The 20,902-nt window shown below is 43.6% G+C and overlaps 1 protein-coding gene across 9 annotated transcripts in view; it reads right to left on the minus strand.

Annotated features, from left to right (window-relative positions):
• CRACD (capping protein inhibiting regulator of actin dynamics) overlaps window positions 1-20,902 on the minus strand; it is a 231,202-nt gene that overhangs the window by 98,204 nt on the left and 112,096 nt on the right. For 7 of the 9 annotated variants that reach the window (XM_059670560.1, XM_059670514.1, XM_059670530.1 and 4 more), the window contains 2 exons: window positions 16,669-16,816; window positions 3,943-4,026 (listed from right to left, as the gene is read on the minus strand). In XM_059670560.1, the coding sequence (XP_059526543.1) occupies window positions 3,943-4,009 (67 nt within the window). In that variant the 5' untranslated portion in view covers window positions 4,010-4,026; window positions 16,669-16,816. The remainder of the gene's footprint in view (window positions 1-3,942; window positions 4,027-16,668; window positions 16,817-20,902) is intronic. The other 2 variants (XM_059670520.1, XM_059670579.1) reach the window with 2 other exon arrangements.

The raw sequence follows: 20,902 nt of genomic DNA on the forward strand, positions 1-20,902 counted from the left end.
GCCCAAAACCAGGGCATGTGCCCCGACTGGGCATTAAACCGGCAACCTTTCGTTGCACGGGACAGCACCCAACCAACTGAGCCACACCAGCCCGGGTAAAAGGGACTTCTTGAAGTATCAGTGAAATGACCGTCGGCAAATTCAAAAACTGCTGGGTGACATTTACCCTGGAACAACTTGCAGGCCCTGTGTAGAGTGATACATGCTCCCACGCTGCTTATTTGTATTAACATCGTTAATGTTGGAAGGGAACTATCCATTCCTTCTCTTTCTATTCTGTCTTGGCTCTGGGGTCCCAGCTGATAATTAATGAAAATTTTATTGTGTAGAACTATTTCATATAAAAAAATGTTCTAGGTTAATTAAAAACCCACAGAGAGTAAATTAGCTCCATTTATCACTTGTGTGATGTGATGGATGAGGGCGCTCTGGGCTGGCTTTCTCTTTGAGTGCTGAGCCAAAAAGTGAGGGAGAACGTGCAACAAATAGGGCATGTAGGATGCTAGACAAGAAGCCAGAGTAATGCCAAGATGCAGGCAAAACTGTTCCATTATAATGGTTTCGGTAAAATGAGAAATAGACTTCTGAGTGTTTTAAAGTTTCTTACTCTTTGAAAGGAAGTAAAAAGAAAATCCATTTTTATTCCCAAATGATGAATGAGAAGAGAAGAATATTACTGTGTTAGGGCAGGTGTGGTCCATGGAAAGAGCCCCTACCCCAAGTTTAAATTAACTTTCAGTGATGTGAAATCTGTTCTTGGAAGCTCAGTGGAGAGAAAACTTCTTTCTGGGAGGAAACCTGAGAAGCTCTGAGGGAGCGAGGAGTAAATCGCACCAATACTGTTAGTCTTCAAAGGAAGGGCAGAAAGAAATGTCAGGGTCTCTCTAAAGGAGCCTGTCGCTCACACCCACATCAACATACCGCTCAAAGCATGAAAAAGACCTTAACAGTGTTTGCCACAAAATGTTAGCATTTCTCCTACTTTCAGTTTGCAACCTTGATAGTGGTGTTTTGGATTAATTCTCATTCACATCTCTGCTTTTTAAGATCGTCTTCCTTTGACAGTGTAACTTAGGGGGAGCATCTGAGACTGGAGACAACCCTCTTTAGGATTTGTCTTATCGGCTGTGCACCAAGCTGTGCAGGCTGACCTCCCCCAAAAGCCACTCTGCTCTGGAAAAACTGAGGAGGAGCCCACCAAAACGCAAACAAAAATCCAGAAGCTGATAAAATACAAGGGAACCCACTGGGTGAGTGAAAAACGTAGGAAACATTTGACTGAACCTAAGCAATCTATGGCTGCTCAGGTGACCCTAACTTTGAATCACCAATCACCAAGACGAAAACTAGTACCCTAAGTTTAATACGCTGGTATAACTTTGAAGTATATTATTTTTTTCTATGCCATTTATTTTCCCCTTTGACTTTTAGGGCACAAATCTTCTGCCTTTTTGTTTTTTAAGTCATCATTGGGACAAATTTTCTTTTCTATTCTGCGGACACTGAAAGAACATGGCTGTAAGGAAAACACTTGTGAAACAGCGCTAGCGCACAGACCCTGGCGCACTGTAGGAAATTAAAAACTCATACGTAGAGAACCAGGGCTCTGCTTATGAAGGTTTTATGTACCTAATTCTTCTCAGGTGCTAAGCAGTTCAGCTCTTTCTTCCTTCCTTTCCTCCCTTCCTTCCTACTTCCATTCTAAGTACTACCTTTTACTCCATCCAAGAAACAGATAGAAATTTCTTGCTGTATTAAAAATGAGATCATTATGAATCTGTTTCTTCCCCAATCAAATAGTAGCGGCAACTTCTAATATCAAAGACCTATACTAACGCAAATTCCCTCAGGAAAAAGTGGCCAATGAGCTGCACAATTTCTCGTATCTCAAAGAAATGGCAGCTGAAAATATATGGCAGGTGTACTGCTATATGGCAGTATGTATACTTTTTTTTCCTAACCCAAAATGAAATTGGGTTTGTTTGGGGTTCAAGTAACAGAAACTTGAGGAATAATCCCTTTATATTCCAAATTACAACAAATAGCTGTGTAGAAAAATCCCACAGCAAAGTAAATTTGTGATTTCCAATAAGGAACGATAAGAAGTAATGTAGTCAAGGGAATCATCTAAACAAGACAAATAAAACACATTTCTTAAAAAAATCTCAACCTGCACAATAAGGAAGTAAGGAGACCTAACAGACTTTGTAACCTCCCTAGAGAGGTAGTAAAAGCTTCATAGTATGAGTCACATAAGCTGTTCTGGGGCTAGGCTTTCACAAACACATTGTCACGTCATGCTGGCCGGGGTGCGTGATGGTGAGTGGAGGGTAAGGAGGGAGGGGCAGAAGTTTACTGCGAGCCTTATGCAGACTGTCTTCCAAAGCTCTCATTTGCTCTAATTTTGATATCTACTTTCCAAAAGAGAAAAGTGTATATAACATCCCAATAAGCTAATTTCAACCTGCTAATTTTTTTTTAAAGGGAGAGAAACTGCTCTGCATAAAATAAAACAAAAACATGTAACAGCCAGGAAATTAACTAGCAAGAATGAACTGGTATATGCATATCCTGTTTATCTCTGCCAAGAAAGGTAGGGTAAGCCCAATCATTGGTGGTTTCCATGTAACTCATTTGAAGGAATTAAAAAAAAATTGAAATGGGAGTTTAAAATCAAAATGTTCTGATCAGTAGTAATAAGAATAAATATATTTTAGGGCTCACCCAATGCATTATATTATGATAATTCTCATTTATATGGTAATAGAGGCCCAGTGCATGAAATTCATGTGGGGGGGGGCGTCCCTCAGCCCACCTGCACCCTCTCGCAATCCAGGACCCCTTGGGGGATGTCTGGCTGCTGGTTTAGGCCTGATTCCTAGCTGTCCCTCAGGCTGGCAGTCAGACATCCCTTTCGCAATCTGGGACCTCTGGCTCCTAACAGCTCACCTGCCTGCCTGATCTCCCCTAACCACTCACCTGCCTGCCTGATCACCCCTAACCACTTGCCTGCCTGCCTGCCTGATCGCCCCTAACCGCCTCTGCCTCAGCCCCTGCTGCAGCGGCTTCATCTGGAAGGATGTCCAGAAGGTCGTTCGGCTGTCCAGTCTAATTAGCATATTACACTTTTATTATTATAGATTACTGAAGGATGAGGCTAACTAAATGTTATCCCTATTAGTATAAAAAATTTTAAAACAAAAGCATTTTTACCGGAAATTTTTCTATAGCAGGTCATACAGTGAACAGAATATAAACTGTCCTGGATATTTTGGGGCTTTTCCTATGAAGCTTAGATGTAATAAAATGATATCTTGAGGAAAAATTGAAGAAGACAGGATAGTCTGTCCCAATGCATGGTCCTTCTGCCTTAAACATATCTGTGCCTATTTTAAAATAAGTACTCTGGGGTGGAGGCCACCCAGTCTCAAACTTGTGAGCAGACTTAAAGCTCACCTGGCACAATCACCACCAGCCTTCCCCCACATCACCTACCAACCCTTCCACAAAACAAAATAATAAATAAATAATGAATAAAATAAGTATTCTGCCCCCTTCTTTGACGTTTCTGACTGTCACTTCTTATGAGGCTGGTGAGTCTGATTCTCATAATCCCTTCTCCTTTCTAATTCAGCACAGGCTTATTACGCCTGTGAAACAGGAAACTGGATCACCAAGCAGGACAGGATTATTTGTGGAGAGAGACTCTAAGTGCAGAACGAAAGCCTAAGAAGCTTTCCCCTGGGTTGGAGGACGCGTGAACACCTGTTCTGGCTGCCTCTGTTTTGCTTTGCTTATCCTTCTGGGTACCTCTGCTGTGCCCCAGGCAGTGGAGGTTAATGGACAAGTCAGTGATGGTTAAATCCGGATATTTTGGAAACTGCAAACAGGAAAAAGACGGCTTCTGTCTCTTTAACGTGCAACTCAGAGTTTGTACCATACCTGAAACATCAGCACTCAGAGCCTCATTATGGACATTCTGTGTGAGTTTAATTTCCTCCATGGCCATGGTTTTGTTAAATGTTACTGAAATAAAAAGCACAGCATGCAATCTATGAGCACAAAGCTTATGAAAATGCGGGGGAAGTGCCCCACACGTACACGGTCAATTCTGCCTTACATCTTCCACTTGAGTGAAAGAAAGCACTCTATCTTTCAGCATGTTGATGCATACAAGATGTCACACACAATGGAAGAGATGGAGGAAACGCAATGATACCTGTAATAAAACACTAGAATGATGATTACATTTCACAGTCTCTAACAACTGCACATTCACCCAATTACAGTCTCCATCAAAATTGCTGGCCCCCGCCCTAGCTGATTTGGCTCAGTGGATAGAGTGTCAGCCTGTGGACTGAAGGGTCCCGGGTTCGATTCCAGTCAAGGGCACATGCCTGGGTTGCAGGCTCGATCCCCAGTCGGGGGCATGCAGGAGTCAGCCAATCAATGATTCTCTCTCATCACTGATGTTTCTATCTCTCTCCCCCTCTCCCTTCCTCTCTGAAATCAATAAAAATGTATTTAAAAATAGATATAAATTGCTGACCCCTGCACTGGGGGGAAATTGGCTATATTCCTAATACCTGGAAAGGAAAGGCCAGATTAGAAGGGACACTTTCCTTTTTATTATTAATAAAGTCAATGTTTATACTGGAAGAAACGACATAATTCCCAAACTATGCATAAGAAAAATACATCTCGCCAGATTGACAATCCTCTTGCATCTCATCTCTTCTGTTTCAAAATGCCCTCTAATATCCAAAGATTTGTATTGTTATTAAGGTCTAATTTTTCATAACATTTTAGAATAGCATAATAGGTTTATATCACCATCATAATTCTTTTGTTCCTGCATTATTTGACGTACTTCAAGATTCTGTTCAGATATTTATTCTCATCAAGGTTGTTTATTAGAGAAAAAATATCCTGCACTGACAAACTAAGGCAAACATTTCAACTATATAAGGCCAATTTTCACCCTCCTGCTTTGCCAGGTATAACATTTCCATTTTAAGTTTTGTTTCTTTAGAGAAATTAAATTCCATGTGCTTTCCTAGCTCATGTCTATAGGTTCCTTTGGCATCCATCTTCCTACTTGGTATAAATAATCATCTGAATTGTCTTAATACCACAATGTTATCTTTTAACCTTACTTACACTTTTTCAAGTACATTTTTGAAGCATTCATTTCTCTGAATTTTCAACTTTTGCTCTTTATAATTTGTATAGCTTTTGTCATCTGTACAACATTTTGCCAGTAAGTATTTGTGCATCTTTTCCCTACACACTGATAGCCATGGTTGACTATGCTCCCCTCTGTGCCCTGAAATGCCTCTACCCTGGCACAGTGGCTGGATTAAGCAAGCTGTATATCCCCCCTACTTCTGCATCATACTATGAAGTATTTCCTTAAACTCAAAATATCCTTTTCGTGACCTGTTCCTTTCCAAGGTTGGTCTTATCATTGGAATCACACCACTTACAAAAAAATCTCAAATAGAAAGGTGCAAATGAATACTTTTCTTATAACTTCTATCAGCATTACAACAAAGTCTCTTCCTTTAATAATCTCTAAATTTATTACTTCCATCCTTCTCTTAATGTTACTGAATTTATTGCTATGACAATTAACAGTCTCAACACAAATGTCATCTCTCCATTTAGACTTGGCCAGATGTATCCAAGAAATTCAACCCACTGGAGGCGGTCAGTCAATCTTCAGAGAACTATCCCTTTTCCCCATGTTTTCACTTTTCGTTTTGAAACATAAGCTATAATATTAATGGATCCTTATTCAATTTTGATTCGTTTATGTATCTCTTAGCTGCTTCTTTAGCTTGATTACTCTGTTAGGGGTAACCTGAAATCCCATTATCACTGAAGAACTGGAGAGTTTGAAGCTTCAATATTCTTTTTAAAATTTGTTACCACTGTCATATTGCAGTGGATGTCACAACATTACTCTTGAATGCAATTTCCTGGGCTTGACTTACAAATGTCCTTTATTAGATTGGCCTGAAATCAGTTACATTTTCCTATTATTGGATCTATTGTTACTGTATTCTGCAAAGTATTGCCTGTAGGTTGGCCTTTTATAATTTACAGATCTGATCATGGAATGTTAGCAAAGAGTTGGGAAAATATATCAACAAAGTTCATTGTATATGGGAATGTGTTTCTAATTATTTTATGCCTATCCACAGACTTTTACAGTGTTCATATTGGTACATTTTTCCACCTAATCCAAGTCATCAACTACTTACTGAATGCCCATAAAGTCCACAATATTAAACTATGCAAATTGAGGATAAAAAAAAAAAGGGTATGCCCTGGTTGGGTGGCTCAGTTGGTTGGAGCATTGTCCCATATACCAAAAGGTTGCGGGCTCAATTCCCAGTGAGAGCACATACCTAGGTTGCGGGTTTGATCCCTAGTCAGGGTACGTATGAGAGACAACTAATCGATGTTTCTCACATCAATGTTTCTTTCTCTCGTTTTCTCTCTCTCTCATAAAACAACAACAACAACACACATACATGTCCTCAGATTAAAAAAGAAGTGTAAGTCATATCTGTCCTCAGGAAATTTATAATCTCAACAGAGGCAGGACAGAGAATGGTCTACTACTAGAATAAAAAAAATATCTTCTTCCTAATCTTCTAAATAAAACATAGTAGCCTATAAACATTCATGTTTTAGTATTTGCCAATCTGATTATATTCAAACTAGAGGCCAGGTGCACAAAAATTTGTGCACTCGGGGGGGAGAGGAGGTCCCTCAGCCCAGCCTGTGCCCTCTTGCAGTCTGGGACCCCTCGGGAGATAACGACCTGCTGGCTTAGGCCTGCTCCCGGGTGGCAGAGGGCAGGCCCAATCCCTAGGTGCAGCCCCTGGTCAGGCTCGGAGCAGGGCCGATTGGGGAGTTGGGGCGCCGCCCCCTGTCATGCACAGAGCAGGGAGGATCGGGAGGTTGTGATGCCACCCTCAGTCACGCTCAGGGTAGGGCCGATTGGGGGGTTGAGGCACCGCCCCCTGTCACACTCATGGCAGGGTCGATAGGGAGGTTGCGGCGCCACCCCCTGTCACGCACAGAGCAGGGCCGATCAGGGGGTTGATGCACAGAACAGGGCCCATCAGGGGGGTTGGGGCTCCATACCCTGTCACACACAGAGCCGCAGGGTGACCAGGGGGTTGGGGAGCTTCCCCCTGTCAGGAACAGAGCAGGGCGGATAGGGAGGTTGTGGCCACGCCCCCTGTCACACACAGAGCCACAGGGCGATCAGGGGGTTTGGGCGCTGCCCCCTGTCACGCTGATCCTGGTGCTGGGAGGCCTCTCGGCTCCGCTGATCCCGGTGCTGGGAGGCATATTACCCTTTTACTATATAGGATAGAAGCGTGGTGCACGGGTGGGGGCTGGCTGGTTTGCCCTGAAGGGTGTCCTGGATCAGGGTGGGGGTCCCGCTTGGGTGCCTGGCCAGCCTGGGTGAGGGGATGATGGCTGTTTGCATCTGGTCACACCCCCTTCAGGGTGGGGGTCCCCACTGGGGTGCCTGGCCAGCCTGGGTGAGGGACTGAGGGCCATTTTCAGGCTGGCAGATGACTGAAGCTCCCAACCTGTCCTTTTTTCCTTTTTTTAAATTCTGGGCCAGCTTTAGCTCTGAGGCTTGGCTCCAGCTATGAGACGTCTGCTGCTGAAAGCAGGTTTCTGGCCTTTGTTTACCTTCTGTATTTGAAACAATGTTGCGATCCTGCTGGCTGAAGCCCGGGGTTTTGTTTAGCTTCTATATTTGTTACAATGTTGCTTAGAGTGCAACTGAGAGGCCAGCAAGGCAGGCGGGGAAGCTTGGCTCCCTCCGTCAATGAAGCAAGCAAGCCTCCCTGTTCATGTCAGCTGCCTGGCTGCTCGCCGCCATCTTGGCTAGCAGTTAATTTGCATATCTCCCTGATTAGCCAATGGGAAGGGTAGCGGTCGTATGCTAATTACCATGTTTCTCTTTTATTACATAGGATGATTTCCTGAGATTATGTATACAATAGTAGTCAAGAAGTTAGCAATTTGCAATTTAGTTGAAGAATGATTCTCATTACTTAATATCAACATCTGAATCTCAATATACTTTTGTTGTTCTCTACTCATAGTGCGTATGTTTTTTTGTGTGTGGAAAATTATATAATGTAGTGAAATGAACAATTTGGGAATGAAGAAAAATTTCGAGATGTGTCCTTTGAAAACCTCAATCGTCTACTTCATATCACACTCTTTCTCTTGTCAGTTACTTTCAAATAATTTTTTCCAACTGAATCAGTGCTGTGATGTGCAGGAAGGGACTAACTCTGTAATCATTTTACTTGTTAAAAAAAAAACAAAAAACGGCAATACACCAAACCATGTGCTAAGGTTGGGGACTCCAAGATTAATAGGTGTTGTCCCTGCCCTGGAGGGACTCAGTTTTCTGAGACACTGCTGTCTGTGTTGGTGAAGGGAGGCTGATATTAATCAACCTGATACCACTCCCCTTTGATGCCTGATATCAAGTTCTATGTGGAATTTCAAAGGTCTTTTATGCTTCTATTGTGTAAAATAAAGTTCAGTTGTTTTTTAAAAAATCCTTACCCAAGAACATGCTCAGAGAGAGGAAGGGGGAGAGAGACACAGAGAGACAGAGACATTGATGTGAGAAAGAAACATTGGTCGGTTGCCCTCTGTACATGTCCCGATAGGGAATAGAACCCACAACCTGAGTATGTACCCTGACCAGGAATCGAACCTGCAACCTTTTGGAGCACACGACCACGCTCAGCCAACCAAGCCACTCTGGATGGGCAAAGTTCACTTTTTTGAGACTGGAGAAAATTCATCTCACTCTACTTATCTGAAATAAAATATCTTCCTTAGATTACTTGGTTTCTTCCGGAAAGGGCATGGTTTATGTTTTTTATTTTTCCCAAAGCTTTTCAAAACATGACATGTTAGATTTTAAGGCATTTTTCCATCCCTTGATTAGCCCCCTTTTCTTCTCTTGTTCATTTCTCTCCTCTTCCTTATAGCCAACCTCTTCCCACAAGTCTTCACAACACTATATTTTAACACTTGTCTCATGCCCTCCTCACAGACTGGAGAATGGGGGGAGGGGAGGGGGGGAGAGAGAGAGAGAGAGAGAGAGACAGAGAGAAGAAGAAGAAGAAGAAGAAGAAGAAGAAGAAGAAGGAGGAGGAGGAGGAGGAGGAGGAGGAGGAGGAGGAGGAGGAGGAGGAGGAGGAGGAAGAGGAGGAGGAGGAGGAGGGGGAGAGGAGGAAAAGTAGGAGGAAAAGTTGGAGGAAAGGCGAGGAGAGGGGGAGGGGAAAGGAGAGGTGGGAAGGGGAAGAGAGGGAGGCCATTCTGAAATCATAGCATCAGGATGAGCAATTTTACCTATTATAGGCACTACTCAACTCAAGAACTTAGTTGCATCTAGATGCGGAAAGCAGACAAGCCTTGGCAAAACGCATCCTTATTTGTGTGATAATCAGAATTCTAAATTGGAAATTATGAAGTCCCACAAAACACCAATATCCATCACAAATAAAAACAAATACACAGATACTTTTGAAATACATAAGTCTATATAACCAGATACTTAACATAAAATTTAAGTTCAGTCTTAAATGCTCCTTTTGGGGATATTTTTCTGCATGGAATGGACTTTCTAAGGTTTCTTAAAATATGTGTCCAATAAAGTTTAGACTAAATATGTTTTTTCCTTTTCCTGATAAATCTTCCGGGGGTGAGTAATACAGCCTTCTTCATTATTCCTTGGACCTCTGAATGTCAGTCTAGAAACGAAGTCATCTACTTATTTATTTTTTTCAAAATTGAAAACATTTGTGTTTCTTTTTTTCTTTCTTCCATCACCGTCATCTATTTTTAAAAGTTTCAGTGCCAATTCTGTGTGCATGGATGTAACCGAAAGACTTTGCTTTCAGAGTAAACGGTAGAGGAGCTGTGCTGACATTAGTTTGGTGTCAACTTGAGTCTCCTTGGGAGCAGAAACTGTCTCACTGTTTGTTCTCAGTGCACCTAGGCCCTAGACTCAGAGCGGAGCCTTTTTTGCGGGAGGCATTCAGCGTATGCCTGCCAGCGGGAGGGGTGAAAGGCTCACAGACGCTGAAGGGATTTCGGCAGCCGGCTCCAGAATGTGCCATTTTGGTGGGTGGATTGTTTCCAGCTGAAGATGATCAGGCCCAGCAGACTCAGGAAGAGCCTTTTACCTTTCCCTTAACTGCCCCAAAGAATTTGGATAGGGGGGCCTGTTACCAGAGAAAACTTATATCGAAAAGATTTACCTGCGCGCATGGCAAACAATCACTGTTTACCAAACATTTGCTCTTCCCACCTTCCTGTGAACCACTTTCCTGCCCTCTGAAGTCCCAGACCCGGCCCCTTCTCCTGAGCTAGGAGGGCAGACACGCCTCCATAGCCTCACTGTCTGCGGGCCCTTCATGTCTCCTGGGCTCCTGGACGTACACAATTAAATTTGCTTTTCTCCTGCGAATCTGTTTAATGTCGATTTAATTATTAGGCCAGCCACAGAACCCAGAAGGGGGAAGGGGAAAAGTTTTTCTCCCTCCAAAGTGAAATTTCTCCCTCCAATTTAAAAAAGGAAATATCTTCTTTTCCTACTTATTTCAATGAGGAAAAGGAAGCTTAGAGGAGGTGGCATTTTGGCGGTAAAGAACTCAGTAGAATTCTTTGTGCTGGAGGGGCCCTGGTCCCCAGAAGAAACAAAGCTATGACTTTCAGGAGAGATGCCTGTGCTGTCCCTGGGCTCGATCCACAGCTACTGGCAAATCAAGCAGTTATTTCCCAAAGTTTCATTAAAGAAAGAAAGAGCGGGATTTAGATGATCAAAGGGCCCCTCCCAACAAAACATTTGTGTAGGTGTGACCTCGAGATTGTGCGCCCCCCTTGCTTGTCTGGCAAACACTTTCTCATCTTTCAAGACAGCTCAAATGACACCTCTGGGAGGCCCTGGCTCCCCGTGGCAGTATTTACTCTGCCCCTCGTGCTTCCCGGCACTCTGTGTAAAACTCTCTCAAATATCACTAATCGCATTTTATCCGGTTATCTGTTTACATATCTGAATTCAACTCAGTGAAGTTCTGCTAGGGCAGTGCCAGATCCAACGGCTCAAAGCAGGGCCAACGCTGGCCTTGGGAAGCCACTTCCTACTCTGGGAGTCAGACAAGTACACAACTACGGTTCACGGTACTAGCAGGGACACACAATGCAGTTGGACAGAGAACGGGAAGGAGGGCGTGACCACGACCTCCTGGATGGCAGGGTCTTTATATATATTGACTTCAGAGAGGAAGGGAGAGGGAGAGAGAGAGAGAAACATCAAAGATGAGAGAGACCACTGATGGGCTGCCTCCTGAACGCCCCACACTGGGGATTAAGCTCGCAACCCAGCCATGTGCCCTGCCCAGGAATCGAACCTTGACTTCCTGGTTCATAGGTCAATGCTCAACCACTGAGCCCTGACAGGCAGGCCACGGATGGCAGGGTCTTACTGCATATCCTTAACCTTTAGGAGGTGTCTGGCACATAACAAGTTCCATACATAGACATGGAGAGAGGGAGAGATGAGAAAAGGAAAGGGAGAGAGGGATGGAGAGAGGGGAAAAGAATAAAAAAGGCCCCACCCCATCTCCTCCACTCTATGTTGTCAAACCCATTAATTACCCTAAAGGTGCTATTTTCAGGCTCCTGGAAGAGGTATTTTGGAGCAGATAGCTGATGATTAAGTCCCACCTAGCACATGATACAGTACCTGATCATCACCATGGGAAGGAGACAGGCCATAATGTGCCCTGTATTTAACTATCATTCCACAGCACATGCTAATAACACTCCTGGGGGGGCCTGGAGAGACTCACAGAGGTTGCACTGGCTGACACCACTAGCACAGCACCAACTTTATTCTTGGGTTTTGCATTATTAGACCAGCAGGCTCTTTTGCTCCTGCAAAAGGTTTTAACTAGGATTTCGGTCCCTTCATAACCTTGTTTGCCATCCAGTTCCCTGTTCCTCTGCCAGCTTCATCTGTGCAGCTCATCTTGGGTTACGTCTGGCAGATGGAAAGAGGAATCTCATTTCAATGCCTCTTCTGTCTGCATCCCAGAGCCCTCCCTGAGCAGCCTCTATTTCACCCGGGAGGGAAGAGAAGAGGGGGGGATGATCAGCCTTCTCAAGAGATGAGAGTGTAAAGTATTTCTCAAATTTTCATCTTCAGCGGTTGGTATCATTTCACTCCCCTGGCTGGGGGGCTGCGGGGGGGCGAGGGGGGAGACTATGCTTTGTTGCTTAGGCTAGCAATATAATCTCTGGCTATCCCAATGCCAAAATATCAATTACAGGTTCATTTGGATGATGGCATAAACTAGTGCTCCGACCACTAGACAATGACATAAACTGGAGGTGGGGGGAGAAGGTGCTGGAGGAGGTTGAGTCTCAGGACAGAAATGAAACTCGGTAAAGATGAAGTCTTTAGATCCTTGCAAACGAAGGAACTCAATTCTAAACTGCTGTTTGTCTCATGAAGAGAACCCCACCAGCAACAAACCTGAAGCAGGTATTCCTGAAGCAGGTTTCTTGCTGGAGGCTTTAATGAGAGAGAAGTGAACGCTCCCATAGCACCCACCTGGCCCTGAGTAAACCATAAGGGAAGACTGAAAACATACATGACTTGCAATTAAAAGTAAATGTCTCACCAAGCACAGCGAGTCAGAGAGTGTTTGATTCCATTTATATGAAATGGCTAGGGGAGAATCCATAGAGACAGAAAGCAGACTGGAGCTGGCAGGGACTGTGAGGGGAAGGAGAAACGGGGAGTAACTGCTTAATGGGTACGGCGTTCTATCCTGGGTTGACAAAAATGTTATGGGATGAGATGGAGGTGGTGGTTGTGCAACATTACGAATGTACTAAATGCCAGTGAATTGTTCAACTTTAAGATGGTTACTTTCATGTTATATGAATTTAACCTGAACAAAAAACAACTAACAAATATTTTATAATGGTTTCTACCTAAAGGCCTCACTATTTCTCATTGCTCAACAATCCACCACTACTGGGAGATAAGGAGGATTTTATTCCTATTCCACAGTGATAAGAGGGATTAAATAGGTTTCTAAGTTCTAATATTTGTCACCTTTGGCATTTCCTGTGAAAAGCCTGGTATTTGCCCAGAATGTCTGCAGCTGGGAAGCAATTCAAACCAGTGACCCTGACTTGCTTGGCCAATCCCAGTCAGCAGCACCACCACCGGTTTACCTGCAGTTGCAAAGTGCCGGCCAGATAATCCAAAGTGGACAGCGTACATCTGTGTTTACTGGCCTCTGAGCCCCGGGCAGGCCCTTGGGATCGAGCCATGTTCTCAGGAGGGGTGGTGACCTCAGACAACAGAAAGAGGGGAGGTCTTTTAATTCAGTAGAAAAATTAAACCCTTTAACTCAGTAGAAAAATATAAAGGCTTTGCTCTTTCCACACACTTTCAGGATTAAAAAAAAAATTGATTTCCACAAAGAGTAGAAGCATCTTTGGAAGAGAGGCAGCTTTCCCCCCTCCTTCCTTTTGATACTAAAGAACATTTGCTCCAACACACAGATCCAAAGCCGTCAGCTGTCAAGTGGAAAGAGAAGCCCAAGAACTTAGGGGGAATAAAAACATGTTGAGAACAGAGATCAAAAGAAGGGACCTTGAGAAGAAACTATAAGACCATGTAACAACAAAAATGGCTAACAACCCTGTCTAGGAAAAGCTGGTAGGGGACTGGCCAGGTTTACCCAACACCTTCCACTCCAACCCCCACACTTTACAGTCAGAGACAGAGACAAACAGGTCTCCCCAACCTTCTTCCCCATTTTTAGAACCATTCGATTTATCCCTCACACCACCTCTTCATGGAGCTCTGATCTTTCCAGTTTTAACCTTAGGACATTTTTTTCCCCAACCACTGTTTGGTCTCATCTCCCAGACTTAGGACTTGACGGAGACGCTGACGTTCCTCTGGGACTACAGCCTTTGGTGGCTGCGCCCACTTTCCTCCTGGTAAAGTGTTCCATATGTTTTGGGGTGTCCTTCCTTTTCTCAGGTGTACAACTCAAGACAAAGTCTAAAATAAGGCTCTCCTGTTGATTTCAGGCTCACAAATAGCTAGCCAGACTTCCTGTTAAGAAGGAATTGCTAAATATAATGAGAAAACAAAACATGTTCAATGCTTCCAAAATCCCCTATTTCTACTGCTGTATTCCAACTGACTCAGAGCCATATATTTTTTCCCCCATGTCATGTGAGAAAAAAAACATGTGGTCCTGTCACAAAATGCTCACACGCCACAGACGCTGCTTATTTTTCTGGAAAAATTCCTAAAGCAGGGAAAAAGCATCTGTTTCCTATGCTGGTCATGCCATGGAATGAAAAGTAAAATGGGGGGCGGGTTATGGAGGGGCCCTCCGTTTCCCTTTTAAAGGAATGCTGAAACAGAGCACCAGTTTTGAGCTCTGTTGGGATTAGGCTGTATGATGCGGATGGGGACTGCGATGTTGTATGTGTGCAGGGCCTGTCCTGAGCCACGGCAATTCCGTCCCCTCCATCCTCACACTCCCTCGCGGTGCAGGAGCAGCATGGTAACACTGGCCTGGCCTGACTCTTCTGCTTCCTGACTCTGACCGTGGGCATGTCATTTAAGCGTCTGAGCCTGTGTCTCCACTTGTAAGATGGAAATAGTAATGCGTACTGTTCCCTATTTAAGGTGGCTGTTAGGCATTGAGCCGTGTCCCCCAAAATGCATCCTGAAATCCTAACTCCCGGCACCTGCAGGGTTGTTGCAGATGGAAGAGGTGAAGTGAGGTTGGACTGAAGGAGCGTGGGCCCTTCAACCTACATGTCTGGTATCTTTGTAAGACGAGGGAAGATGGCCATTAAAGACACAAACACACAGGGATGATGCCCTGTGACCAGAGAGGCAGACGCCGAGTGATGCAGCTGCAAACCAAGGAACGCCAAGGACTGACGGCCACCACCAGACGCCAGGGAGAGGCGAGGAAGGATTCCTCCCTACGTGGCTCAGAGGGAGCATGGCCCTACCTTGACTTTGTACTTCGAGCCTGCAGAACTGTGAGACAATACATTTCTGTTGTTTTAAGCTCCCCCAGTCCGGGGTACTTCGTTACAGAAGCCGAAGGACCCTAATACAGTGGTCATTTTGTAATTTGTTTAGTGTGCGTGTGCGCTCGTGTGTTTTAATTGTAGAGGAAACACACTAAGAATAAACCAGGTAGACAAAAAAACAAACAGCAAAACAACCAAGGTAACTTTTCTTCCTTATCTAAAACTAGGAAATGGCATTGTTTCCTCGAGAGCCAACACTCTCCAAACTCACCCCCTAACGTTCCTTCCCATGTAACCTGCTCCAAGACGCGGGCCTTCGGTCTGCACTGTCCTTAGGGCCTCTGCATCGGCTTCTTCTTCTGCCTGGACCACGCCCAGGGCGAATCCCTGACCTCCTGACTTTCCCCAATGAGGCCAACCCTGGCCACTCCTTTCAAAACTGCAATTTGTACTCCTGCCCCACCCAGCACCCCCAAATCCTCTTACTCAGCTCTACTTTTTCTTGTTCCCATGTTCTTATTGGCTTCTAATATCCTAACAATTTACTTATTTCTTCAGTATGTGTGTTATTTACTATCTGCCTCCCTCCACGCTACCGCATAACCTCTATGAGGGAACAAGCATTCAGAACAGCACCCAGGTCATAATATGTGCTCAACAAGGGTTTTAAAAAATACATTACTTATTTTCAATGAACCAATGCCTGCCATGACAACGCATACAGCTGTTGTTTTTCCTTTGATCTTGTCCCTTACTTCTACCCTGTCCCCTAACTTCCAAAAGTACTTAGCAGGTATCTGCAGCCCAAAGAATGGTATGAGCTATACTTAGAGGGCCGGCAGGTAGGGAACAAGATGAAGCTCTCCCATTCACAGCACCAAGTTCTATGGTACAAACACACCATGAGACACAGGCCACTAACTATTCCACAGAATTTTGTAACAGCAGTAAAAATAATAAACAATGATAACTGCATTTTTATATTACTCTGTCCCATCTGTGAAACATTTTCTTATGAAATTTCCCTTTACAGATGGAAGAACCGGGGTTTAGAAAAAAATAAGTGACTTGTCCAAGTTTACTTAGCTGGTAGGGGAAGAGCTGGGAATGAAATCTAGAATTAGAAGATCTTCAGTGATAAGGACCTTTTTCTCTTTTTTTTAAATTAAAATTTTACTTTTATTGATTTCAGAGAGGAAGGGAAAGAGGGGAAGAGAGAGAGATAAAAACATCAATAATGAGAGTGAATCATTGATTAGCTGGGGGGGGGGGGGGGCGGACCACAATCCAGGCATGTGCCCTTGACTGGAATCAAACCTGGGACCCTTCAGTGCACAGGCCAACACTCTATCCACTGAGCCAAACCATCTGGGGCGATAAGGCCTTTTAACCTGGTATTTAGTGAAATGTGTACTATCCATTTCTGGAGTCCCACTCACAATAAGGAAACGCTCTTTAGTGTTTTCTCTACAAGTTACTTCTCTTCTTTCCCCATCCTCTAAACAAATGACTTACCTACCGTAACAGCCACACGTCCTTTCCCTGTTGGGTAGCTCTCCACCAGAATTTTCTTCTTGTTAAAAGGAGAATTCACCTTCAGTGTTAAGTGTGCCAGAAAATGAGGTACATTTCGAGAAAGCCTGGGAATCACCACCCTTGTGAACTGTTCAGAAAAAAAACAAAAAACCACAATTCAGCAAGAGTTTTATATCTTCAGTTCTCTCTGGGAATGCCTTCAACATGAATCTCTTTCCCATTCTTTGGCAAGTCAAAAGAGGTTTTTGCTGAGACTTCCAATTAAATTTACTAACCATAAATTCAAGAAATGTGCATTCCTTGGCTTAAATTTATTTTAGTGCCTTAATAACATTTATTATTAACTGCCTCCACTTTTGAAGGGACTGAAAGAATCATATCCATGAATATTGAGCTTCCATCCTTCTTTACAGAATTCTCACATTTATTCTTCATGGCAATTTAGCTAAAATTCAAGGAACTAGCAGACACATATTCAGCCCAGCAGAAGTGAAGGTAGTAATCATTCGATTATCTCTTCTCCTAGAGATGCCAAAGGCACCTTTTTATTCAAATGCTAATCACATTCAAACTAGGCTAATAGGCTCCCCCTCTATGTAGGGTATGCACAATCCTTCCAAACATGCTAGGATGCAAACCCTGATGTCATGACTGGAGACTGTAACTGGATGGAGGTGGAAATGGCTGATTTGCAAAAGGTCATTCTGCCTTTGCAAAACCCAGGAGAAGAAGGCGACTTTCTGGGGCAACGATACAGGAAGAAATCACTTCTAATCTCAGGATGACAATGGTTGTCGGCCTTTGTGGGGAGATCCCTGTGTGGGTTTAGAGAAGAAGTCCCAGTTCTGGCTCTGAGGAACTAGCTTGTATCAGACCACCTTCCCATTGAACACAACTGGAAAAGCTGGGTGAAGATTATGTTAAAAACCTGTTTAAAATACTGGACTGCTACACCAAGGCAGCCAGGACTTGAGAGGCCAAGATCTTAGGGAGAAGAGAAATAAAACTGAGGCAACGCCTGGTACCACTTTTCTTCTCAGGATACCTACTGATCTTTAAGAGGCCCAGCGCAGAACTGCTGAGAAGCCAAGCAGAAAGCAGCTGTGCAGAGGCACCCGAAGTGAGCCATCCTTTGGCAGACCAAGGAATCCCAGAGAGAAGGGACATGTAGAGAAGTGAGCTGGACATTCTGCCTCTCTAAGCATTTGCTAATTGAGAAACGGGGTAAACCAAGCAGAAAGCAGCACCAACAGGTTTGGGAATTAAACAGAGCTTTGGGCAGCTTCATGATGTTGGAGGAATTCATATTGGAGTTCAGGGCCCCCCAGAAAGGGAAAAGCTCAGGTACATTTCCTCAGGACCCCTGAAGGGCACCACCTACCATGAAAGCCTAAAATAATACCAGAACTGAGTCTTAAAGCAGCTCAGTTCCTTGTCGGATTAATGTGGTCTAACCACCTCTCAGAAGCAAAAGTAGCCTCTGGAGAAAGATACCATCATCTACAGTGTTTATGACTCTATACAAAATGTCTGCATTCAATCAACAATTGCTAGGCATTCCAGGGCATGGATTCAAGAAAGAGAGACAATAGAAAGACTCAGACATGACCCAAATAGAGTCATAGGACATGGTCTTTAATCCTTTATAATAAACCCTAATACGTAAATAGACTGAACAGTAGAATGACCGACACAACGACCGGTTGTTATCACGCACACTGACCACCAGGGGGCAGACGCTCAACGCAGGGGGCAGCTCCTGTGTTGAGCATCTGCGCACCCCTCCCCCAGAGGGAGGTGACAGGCAGTGGCAATCAGGGGACAGGGTGGGGCCGGCCAGTGGGAGGTGCCAGGCCGCCAGCCAGGGTGGGTCCCTGGGGGGCTCCCCAATCACCCTGCCTGCTGGTCGCCCCACTGATGGCCCTGATCGCCAGCCAGGCCTAGGGACCCTACCCTATATATTGGGAACAGTCTCTTAGATTTAAAAATTAAAACCTGGCAAGGCTACTCTAACACTGAAAAAACAGGATGATGCAGCGATGACATGCATGGACTCTGGCTTGCACATTCTGTGGTCAGCCCTGATTCTGACCCTTATAACTGTGTGGCAAAGCCAATTACTTAACTTCTCTCTACTTCAGTTGTTCCACCCATAAGATGGGGAAAATGGTACTTCTGCCTCAGAAGGATCATGTTCTGTACTACTTTTTATAATCAGGGCAAAAAATGTAGCTGCCCATACAACAGCAAGATGCCTTTGACCTGTATGAAAAGTATGGTTACTGGTGCATGCAGCGTCCCCAATTGTGAGAGGGATGTCCGACTGCTGGTTTAGGCCCAACATCCCCCGAGGGGTTCCAGATTGCAAGAGGATGCAGGCTGGGCTGGGGACCACACCCTACCGTTAATGAATTTTGGGCACCGGGCCTCTAGTATAACTATAATTAATATGTTCAAAATTATAAAGATTGTAAAATATTTAAACTCACAGAACAAGCCAGAAAAAATTAAGTAGGGATACAAAAGATTTGAATAGCATAATTAACGAACTCAACTGTAGTAACAGATATAGAATACTGTACCCAACACTGGTACTACACATTTTTTTAAAGTGCACATGAAACATTTACAGAAATTAACCACATATGGGTCATAAAGTATGCCCCCAGATATTTAAACAAATGGAAATTATAGTGTACTTTTTTGAACTTATGATTTTGAAATAATATAGATTAGATTCATAAAAAATTAAAAAAATAGTATTTTTTAAATTGAGGGGAAATTAACATACTGTAAAATACATACTGCTCTAAAATGTACAATTTGATAAGTTTTTTTTGTTTTTTAAATATATTTTTATTGATTTCAGAAAGGAAGGGAGAGGGAGAAAGAGAGAGAGAGAAACATCAATGATGAGAGAGAATCACTGACTGGCTGCCTCCTGCACACCCCCTACTGGGGATCAAGCCCGCAACCCCGGGCATGTGCCCTTGATGGGAATCCAACCCAGGACCCGTCAGTCCACAGGCTGACACTATCCACTGAGCTAAACCAGCGAGGGCCAATTTGATACATTTTGATAAAGAAACCCAACTGTATAACCGCCAACAAAATAAAAATATAGAGCATTTCCATCACTCCAGAAAGTTCCCTCATGCTCCATTTGGTAAATCCCCAAATCTCAAAGACAACCACTGTTCTCATTTCTATTTCCATAGATTAATTTTGCCTGTTCCTGAGCTTCATACAAATTGGCTCATATAATATGTCTGTGTCTGGCTTTATTCACTCAGCTGTCTCTGAGATTCACCTACACTGTTGACTGTATAAATACTTTACTCCTCTTTATTCCTGAGCAATAAATAGTCCACTGTATGAAAATAGCACAACTTATTACATATTCTTCTGTGGATGGAAATTTGGTTGTTTCCATTTCAGGGCTACTATAAACAAAACTATTATAAATATTTTCATACAAGTCTACTTGTGAACATATATTTTTATTTCTCTTAGGTAAATACTTGGGTGTGGAACTGCTAGGTTATAGGATGGAAAGCACTTAACTTTCTAAGAAACTGCCAAACAATTTCCCACAATCTATGTGTGGCTGCCACTGGGACTTCAGTAGAGTTACATACTGCAATTAATACAAAGACCACTGTCTGAATGACTGCCCTCTCTCCAGTCACGGCCAGCTTTGGTCTCTGTTCCGTAGCAGCTCTCGGAGATGCTGCTCTAAGTGGTGGTTCCCGCCCACTAACAGCCGAGAGGAAATGTGACCACAGTTGACTTTTCATATTCCAGAAGTGTCAATTACACAGCCCGCCATTCCTTAATAAACACCTTTAAAGCAATAAATACACAAATAAATAAATAAATAAATAAATAAATAAATAAATAAATAAAGTGTTACAAGCATTGATTTTAGGGTTATAAATAAATTTAGCCAGCAGGCAAACTGGCAAATATAGAATCTAGGAACAATGAGAACTGACTGTTACAGGCCTGAAATCTGGTTTTACTCTTTCAAATTTCTTCCCATTTAGAGAAAAGAGGCCTGGTGAAGCCCCAGGTAAGTTTCATGACTCCCAGCAAGATGTTGGCTCAACTAAACTATCCTCGTGGAAGCTCACTTACTGTTGAGGTAGCGATTTACAACTTGTCCCAGGGTTGACCACTTCACCCCATCTCTGCTCATTTCTTTTCTCAGATG

Source organism: Myotis daubentonii, chromosome 1 (genome assembly GCF_963259705.1).
Source record: "Myotis daubentonii chromosome 1, mMyoDau2.1, whole genome shotgun sequence".
In the NCBI taxonomy this organism is placed as follows: domain Eukaryota; kingdom Metazoa; phylum Chordata; class Mammalia; order Chiroptera; family Vespertilionidae; genus Myotis; species Myotis daubentonii.